The sequence below is a fragment of the Dermacentor andersoni genome, chromosome 10 (assembly GCF_023375885.2).
Source record: "Dermacentor andersoni chromosome 10, qqDerAnde1_hic_scaffold, whole genome shotgun sequence".
NCBI classification, from domain to species: Eukaryota; Metazoa; Arthropoda; class Arachnida; order Ixodida; family Ixodidae; genus Dermacentor; species Dermacentor andersoni.
This window is the reverse complement of record NC_092823.1, coordinates 97,856,524-97,864,838: the sequence shown is the minus strand read 5'-3', so window position 1 is coordinate 97,864,838 and position 8,315 is coordinate 97,856,524. Positions and strand designations below refer to the sequence as shown.

General features: G+C 44.0%; 1 protein-coding gene across 1 annotated transcript; it reads right to left on the bottom strand.

Moving 5' to 3' along the window:
* On the bottom strand, positions 1 to 6,975 carry LOC126543569 (juvenile hormone acid O-methyltransferase-like). Its single transcript, XM_050190680.2, has 3 exons — positions 6,529 to 6,975; positions 3,727 to 3,883; positions 1 to 11 (listed from the first exon to the last, which is right to left on the bottom strand). Exons 1-3 carry the CDS (start codon positions 6,973 to 6,975, stop codon positions 1 to 3), a joined length of 615 nt encoding a protein of 204 aa, XP_050046637.2.
* Between the last annotated feature and the right edge of the window lie 1,340 nt (positions 6,976 to 8,315).

The following is an 8,315-nucleotide window of genomic DNA, read 5'->3' as shown; positions in this document are numbered from 1 at the left end:
TTACGGATAACCTAAGAGCACCAAACAGAAGGCAGGTGAAACAATTGCAGAAGACTAAGTCTCATCGCCCCGTTCTATTCTCATGACAGAAAGGATGTACACCTATGTTTCACATCAGACGAGGACTGCCTGTGCCAGTTCTAAACGAAGCCTTAGGTAGCTTGAGGCAAAGCTCGCTTCCAGTGTTCTGCCTATTGCCTAAAAAGAATGGATAAAGAAATTTTACTAAATCACTTTGGAGCGGACTGTAGCTAGTTCATTGCAGAAAAAAGTAACGTACTCCGCAAAATACAGGAAGAAGGGCTGAAGGAAGGATAGGACAGAGCGCAGACTGGAAAATGTGTATTGTATGTAACGAAAGCCATTACATAGGCAAAGCGCAGAAAGCGCCAGAAGTGCAGAAACCCATACAATCATTTTCACAACAGAGTAACAGAATATCTGGGCCCAACTTTTTCTTTCACAGGTTAAAAATAGATACCACAGGGGAAAGCTCCTCCCACGCCCATCGCACAAAAGGAACGCACATAAAAAACAAGAAACATACAAAAACAAACGTCAGCAATAATAACAGCAAAGCGAAAAGAATGGAGGTGATGCTTACAACAACAATAACAACCGACACCAATAAAAACAAAGAAGCAGATGGTGATAACAACCTACAGGGCGCAAAAGCTTCTCTACTTCACCATCGAGAAAGGCAATGTCCCTATCTGAAAGAAAAATTGAAGCGCGCGCTTTCCCACTTGTCAATAATTTTCCTCATCAAGAAATCTTGAATAAATCTTTTTCCACTTTTATTGCACGGTCCTGCCATGACCCTCAATGCGGCAAGAAGCAACAGCTCTCGTAATGGTACGTCCATCATCGTTACTTCTTGGAGCCTGTCTGTGCTCTCGTATGCGATCATTAATGCATCCACCTCTTCGCCCTATGTAACGTTATCCCACACGATAAAGGAACATGGTAAACAACCCTGGAGATACATTCCAAGAACATTTTGGATGCTTCTTGAAGCATTCTCCCTTATTCTGTATGGGGATGATTGAACGAATTCGTTCTAACTTGCATGCAGCTGAGACTACGGCCTTTACCCCTTGTCTGCTCGCGACTTTCTTGACGTCATGGGACAACTTATCTTTATCGCACAAATCCAACAAATTTAATTCAGATCAGTCTGGGGTTTGCTTTAGAGAGGCATTTATGCGTTGAACGTGTATCTGAACTGGTGACATTGGAGTTGGCCCCGAACGGAAGCTTGTGCTTCCGGACGAACTGGAACGAAGCTTAGTTTAGGCTAAAGTGGATATCAAAAATGAGTAGTATAGGCTGCTGCTGAAGCAATCGTGGCTAAGCAGCTCGACTAGCAAGTGTCTAATTATCTACCAACAGGCGCTTTCATTTTAGCAAACGATACTTTGTGCGTCTACACTGTAAAGCAGATCCGAGCACAGCGCTTCCGAGAGCACCGGCAAGCTTCGGGCGGTCCCGGGTTTCTGAGGCTGTGTCGAGGTGCCACGTTGGCTGTCGAACTTTTAGGTTGTGCGTCGATTCACACTAACAGTTACGAAGCTTTTCTTTAGCTTTATTATCAGGAAACATCTTTTTTGAGCCTTTTCGTAACCCGTCCATTCAGGTTTGGAACGCAAAATTTTGCATTAATGCTACTATTCCATACGTATTTTTTAAACCACACAGAAGTTTAGAACACCGCTGGCAGCAGATAGGGAAATCTAGCCATTGGCGCAATAGAATAGGGCAGACATTTAAAACCAGCGCATTTTTTTCCCCCGGAATCCTCATTTCAAGCTCCATCTTCCGCATGACTTAGCCGGCAAGACAGGAGGTAACGCTTATTTGCCGTCTACGTTGTGATGTAGCTTTTACTAATACGTATTCCAACCTCATAGGTATAGCCACAAGTTTGGAATGTGGAGTGTGCAGGTGCGAAGAGACGATAGTGCCCCTTCTGTTTGATTGTTGAGGTTTCAAGTCCCAAAGAAAAGTCCTACGCACGATGTGAGTGACAACCATGGGGCCCTGCGTATCTTGCAAGGTCCAACTTGTTGGACTCGGCATCCCAGCCAACGTAAGCCCTAACTGCTTTAAAAGGCCTAGTGGTCTATTAGAAAACGGTACTGGTCTAAAAACTATATATGAGTGCGAACTGACGCATCGTTCTTTTTTATGTTGCCTCGTTTTCTCATCTGTCCTCCCTTATTCTCATCCCCTTGTGCAGATTACCCAAGCATGTGCTAAATCTGGTTAACGTTCCAGCCTTTCACCTCTTGTTTACTATATATATATATATATATATATATATATATATATATATATATATATATATATTTCGAACAGTCGGAGATGATTTGCCGGTGTAATCAAAATACGTCATCGTACATTTAACACAACAATAGTTCTTCCTGCAAAAAAACTGTGATATTACACTTATTACGTGTATCCGGAAATATCATATGATCGCATCAGAACACATATAGCACTTTTGTGTTTTCAAATGTTATGAAATAATCTTTCCATCAATTATTTATGTTTTATATGAGAACACCTATATGAAACTTATCTGTTCCCAGAGATTATTGTACACCTGGCATATGTAACATCACAGACTTTTGGCAACGAAAGTTCTGAACTCTTTTCTTTTTTTCACCCACGTTGTAATTTCAGATTCTAGTCAGTGAGCTTGCGGAGAATGTCCGCGTCTAACTCATTCTAAGGGTGCACCAGTAACAAGACACGTGCTGACTGACTTGCGGTAAAAATGAACAGTTAATTCAGTTGTGCTTTTCTTTCTTAAAATAAAATGCTCTTTTTGGCTCTCAAGCTTAAAAGTAATAAAAACGCCTGCTTACTAGAAACCGTGGAATAAAGCGCCTTCGAGTGCATTCCGGTTAACGGAACCTTTTTTATATTCCGTTTATTTAGGTGCTGCGTGTATTATGTATCTGCTGTGGTACCTGTTGTAAGCCTTGGTTCCTATTATTCACCTATGTGATTTATGCACACGAAAGGATGGCAGCGTTGAAGACAAAAATGAGGGGACAAAATTATCAGTGGACTACCCCTTTTGATGCCACAAAAGGTCAGGTTTGCATACGCGTTTACGCAGACTTCTCGAAGGTATGACTATATCGGTGTGCCTATGCGTAAACATTTATGCGCATATATATATATATATATATATATATATATATATATTGTAATGAAGAAGAGCACTTGGACAAGGCCAGCCGGATCGTCAGTGCTTAGCACGAGTGTGAGCCCTTCGGGTAACCAGCTGTTCCTGCTCTGCGTCACCCGCCTTCTCGGTTACGAACAGACGCTGCCATCTGAACTGTTCAGTACACCCCATTTCAATATATATATAGCCTACATACGTGTAAAGCCCATAAAAAGTTCTCTGACGGAGTTTGAGACTCGTAAATAAGTGACGAAGTCGTACGGAATGTTGGAATATATTTGGGGATGTTTCCGCGCCTCTATAGGGCATCGCTGTGAGCTGAGTCTGCTCACCGCGATTGCGTAGTAAGTACAGAAAGAGTAGGAATATGTTAGTTAAAGTTTACGCACCACAGCTACCCAATAAAACGGAATTTCAGTCATGAAGCAGCAGAGGAGCGAGCATTAGAAATTGCCGAATGCTACTGCGCATACGTTAGGCAAGTTCTGATATTGGGCCACAGTGCAGCAGATGGCATAGGAACATACCAGCCATGATTTCGAAGCTCATGTTGTCAAAAACTGTGCTCACTGGAAGCTCCAATATACTCGGTGAGAGTCCAGCTTCTGCCAGGATCCTGGAAATGTATTCAATGCGCTCGTCGCCGTTCATGTCTTGCGTCTTCGGTACCATCTGCTTGACCAACTGGACAGTGAGAGGAAAGTGTCAGGAAATGTGGGCTTATGGCGTTGTTTCAAATCTTCCTTCACTTTGACCGCCGTATGCTCTCTTCCCGAAAAGGAGAATGGAACGAGGATATTGTTTTACTAAGTGTTCTATAGGGATACTCTTCTACGAGAATGAGAAGGGCCCCTGCTTCACATGATGGCACGTGGGGAGCAAACGACACACCCGCGCATATACACATAGGCAACAGGTAGATCCACAACATATAACAATGCTGAGTGCTTTCGCAAAGTGTACTGCTTTCACTCCTTCTAATTGAGGCAAATGAACGCTAAAGAGTTATATTTAGCTGTACTGGTAAACAAAGTTTGTCGTACGAAAACTGCATTTCTTCGCGCCGTAAGAGAAGGCTTCGGGGGCCGGAAGAAACGCCGATAGGACAAAGAATGGCTAAAGATGCCACCATGCACTTCTGGCATATTCTCCCTGACATCATGAATTTCGAGTATCGACTTGCTTTAAATAAACGCTTGTTAATTAGGATTTACAAAATATACAAAAGACTGAAAGACTCAGGATAACAAGCTCCATAATATTTCCTGGCCTGTACGATTCATATACGACAACATGCTTTTGAATTACCACGTCACAAGAATGCTCGAAATTTGGTTAAAACCTTAAAAAGCCATTACTGGACCAAAAATTTTACCTGTAGCAATCTACACTTTGCCCCAAGGAAAAAAATACAGCTTGGAAAGCATGTTCTGCCAAGAGAAAGCAATGGAGGAGTAACTTATTTAGCTCCAATAATGCATACATGTATTGCGCCTTAGTTCCGCCTAGGCTTGAGAATAGATTTGTTAAGATTTCTTTTTTTATGCGCGTCTCGGCGGATGGTAGCAATAGGTTGCAGCACTTTTGTCAAGTATAACGGAATGTTTTTCTTTGACGTCGTCTGATATAGTCAAAGACGCCAGGCTTGCTACCCGCCGTGGTTGCTCAATGACAATGGTGTTTTACTGCTGAGCACGAGGTCGAGGGATCGAATGCCGGCCACAGTGGCCGCATTTCGATGGGGGCGAAATGCGAAAACACCCGTGTAGTTAGATTTAGGTGCACGTTAAAGAACCCCAGGTGGTCGAAATTTCCGGAGTCCTTCATTACGGCGTGCCTCATAATCAGAAAGTGGTTTTAGCACGTAATACCCCATAACTTTATCAGTGTTGCCAACTACATTAAGCGTGTCGCTACACTCGTTAAACTTTCTATAAATTTTGCTACGAAGTCGATAAACGTGTTACTAAAACTGTCGCATCAGTTTTTAACAAACTTGTTGTTTCGAAACACTATAAAATAGGCTAAAGTGGCGTCGTGCAACCACCGATACATTTCACATTCGTCTATCGTGTACGTGCATAGGAGGAATAAATAGTTAATTTATCAACCGGTTGCTGGGGGCTTTTACTTTGCTAATATTTTTACAAAACCGCGGATTACGATAGCCGAAATTCTGCGCTCGCCTTCAAATTATGACGCTTCCAATCTCACACGGAACAAAAGTGCATGGTTTACCTGATTCTCCTGTCCCGAAAACGCGGTTGGTTTATGGTATGTCGGAAAATTCTTTTGCGTTCAAAGCTCGTGAAAGGAGAACCAAATCTTGCGACATGCAGTTTATCATGCTTACATGGCGATTACAACGGCGTTACATTAGGGCAGTTCAAATACTACGTTGCTTTCCCATGGTCCAAGTGATAGCTTCATGTAGAACCAATTTCCTCGAAATCCGTGAGAAAGAGACCAGGACACTTTGATTCTCGCTATTCAACGAGCGCTTCAACTCTGACATGTAATACTTTGCTCCAATTCATCACTTTTATTATTCACCTGCGGCGGTCTCAATCTCAACATGCAAAATATTGCAATAGGTTTTCGTAATTAAATCTACTGCTACTCTTGCGAACCCATGTAGTAAAACCGAACCCATATAGTAAAACTGCAGGCCCAGCAGCGTTAATTGGTTTCGTAGAGAACATAATTTAAAAACGCATGTCATAAAACCCCTAGGAAGAGCGTTTCCCGCCACCCAGTGAAGCGTGGCTTCTGAACTCCGTCGGTGGAGACACAGTCGCTTGACGAAAACACGCCTGTTTTCCTCGTGGTGGTGACCAACGTTTCTTCATCGTGGTCATGGAGCCCACGCCCAGGGATGCCGATTTCGACTGCTGACATGCAGCTTGTGACTGATTCAGCGCCTTTTAGAAAGTGAATTTCGAGGCAACTATTACGATTTTGAAGTCTTTATAGTGTCTCATATTCTTCTTGCGTGCTGCTACCTAAAGAGCCACCTGTCAATAAATACGAAGAAATGTTGTTATATATGCACGACATTCCCTAAATCTTGTTACAAAATCTCAAACATGGCGACACTGTCAAAGATACCGCACAACTGTCGAGTGCGTAATCTTCCTGACATCTACGCTGCGAATGAATTGCAATGCTACGTGCACAACTGCGAGCGCGACCACTGCAGGCTGTATAGATTCCCCACGGGAAAACATCTTACCAAGCGTCGGTCTCCCGTAAGAACATTACTATATTATGGTTTAGGCAGCTAAGCCGACTTAACTAGACTCTTAACACCGCTGACGTCCAACACTCACGTGAGAATACTTATTCCAACGCTCCATTTTAAGGAGGTTGCGGCTGATGTCGAACGATTGCAGAGACGCGTGGAAAATCAGAAGGCACTCTCCGCGAGGCTTCAGAAGCCTGGCCACGTTCTTCAGCGCCTTAGCTTGGTCTCGCACCCAGATGACAGCGTGAAACGAGTACACCCGGTCGAAGAGACCATGCTCGCCGATGAACTCGGCCACGTCCTCGTCGCTCTCGATGTCTAACTTCCTGAAGTGAAGCCTGTCGTGGTGATAGTGACGAGTGGCGTGCTCCACCATCTGCGCCGACAAGTCGACGGCGACGATGCGCCGGCACGGCAGGCATCGAGGAAGCAGCTCCTCTCGCGTCAGGTCTCCGATACCGCAGCCAACGTCCAGGAACTGCTGCGTCTCGTCCGGTTCGCGCCGGAACACCTTCTGGCAAAAGTCGAGCATCCACCTGGTGTGTTCCCTGGGGATGCGCTTGTCTCCTTCATATTGGTGGGGCGTGAAAGTGATGACGTTGCAAGCGCCACCTTGCGTTACGCGCCAAAAGAAAGCATAGATGTGGTCGTTAACGATGTCTCTTTGTGTCGGTCTTGCCGATTAGTTTGTTTTGAAAGTGATATTTCTCCTCATTTTATAGGGGCTTATTCGCAGTGGCGCATACGTAATTATCCAAAATGTTCTCAAGGACGCTGATTGAAGAGAGGCACACACATACTGGCACATACATACCTATTGAACCTAGCTGATATCAAAGAAGTTCAGTGAAGACCAGCACAGGCCACGTCGTAGATACCCAGTGCTCTAAATTCGGCGTCAAATAGTTTCTTCGTACAGCGGTACCTACCCAGTCCCGCATCCACCGTGGCCCAGGAGGGCGTGAAGGAGGCCCGTTCAACAGCGGCACAGATGCACAGATTGCAACATGCTCATAGACCCAAGCTGGTGCGATGGTTGATTTTCCACCCTGTTCCTTCATCGCAGCAGACAAGTGCTCTACCATTGGAGCCAGGTAGGCGGGAAATGATATAGATACAAACATAGGTGACCCGAAACATAGACACAAGCATGCATAGTTGGACCCCGGAAAGTGCATTGGGTGGCCTGAGAACGCAAGAGGATTACAACCTTGGAAAACAATTCAATGTCTAGTTGACGTCGATCAAACGTTGTTGCTACTACGTGGTTCTGACACCAAATTATACTGTCCGTACCACCCATTCTCACCTCCAACTCACCAAGGAAGACAGCGTTGTTTCTTTTTCACTTCAACTTCACGTTGAGTCACCTTCCGATAGTTTTCGATTTCAGGCGCTGCTTCTGAATTCATGGTCCCTTTCGTTTAGCAGCCGATACGACTGCATTACTTGAGGGAGAAATTCAAAACAACCGTCATCGTTGACTTAAGCGCAAGTAAAAGAGCAAGTAGCCAATGGTAATCTGCAATCGACCGCACGGCGTGCCATGTAGCACTCTCTGCAGCGTATAGACGTCACATTTAAATATTTCTCATTGTTAAGATTAACGGAAGAAAAACTGAGAACAGCAAACCAGTCAGAAAAGCTGAAATACCTGTAATAACTGCATATACCAACCTACGTAAAAGGTTATAATACCATAATACATGACAATCTCCTACATGATGATCTCATAGACTAAAAAAGGCGTACTTGTTTGTTGGAAGAACATCACTGTATGCGCACGTAAATACCGCCACCACTATTATAACACGACAGTGTGCTTCCTTTCTTTCTTTATTTGTTTCTTTCAGAAAAAGTACATATTTTTGT

What these genes read in the sequence shown, in the direction of transcription:
- LOC126543569 (XM_050190680.2), bottom strand. Translation starts at nt 6,975, where the DNA reads ATGCTCGACTTTTGCCAGAAGGTGTTCCGGCGCGAACCGGACGAGACG. An exon ending in GTTGGAATAAGTATTCTCAC is followed by an intron (nt 3,884 to 6,528) that starts GTGAGTGTTGGA and finishes CTCACTGTCCAG; the next exon opens with TTGGTCAAGCAGATGGTACC.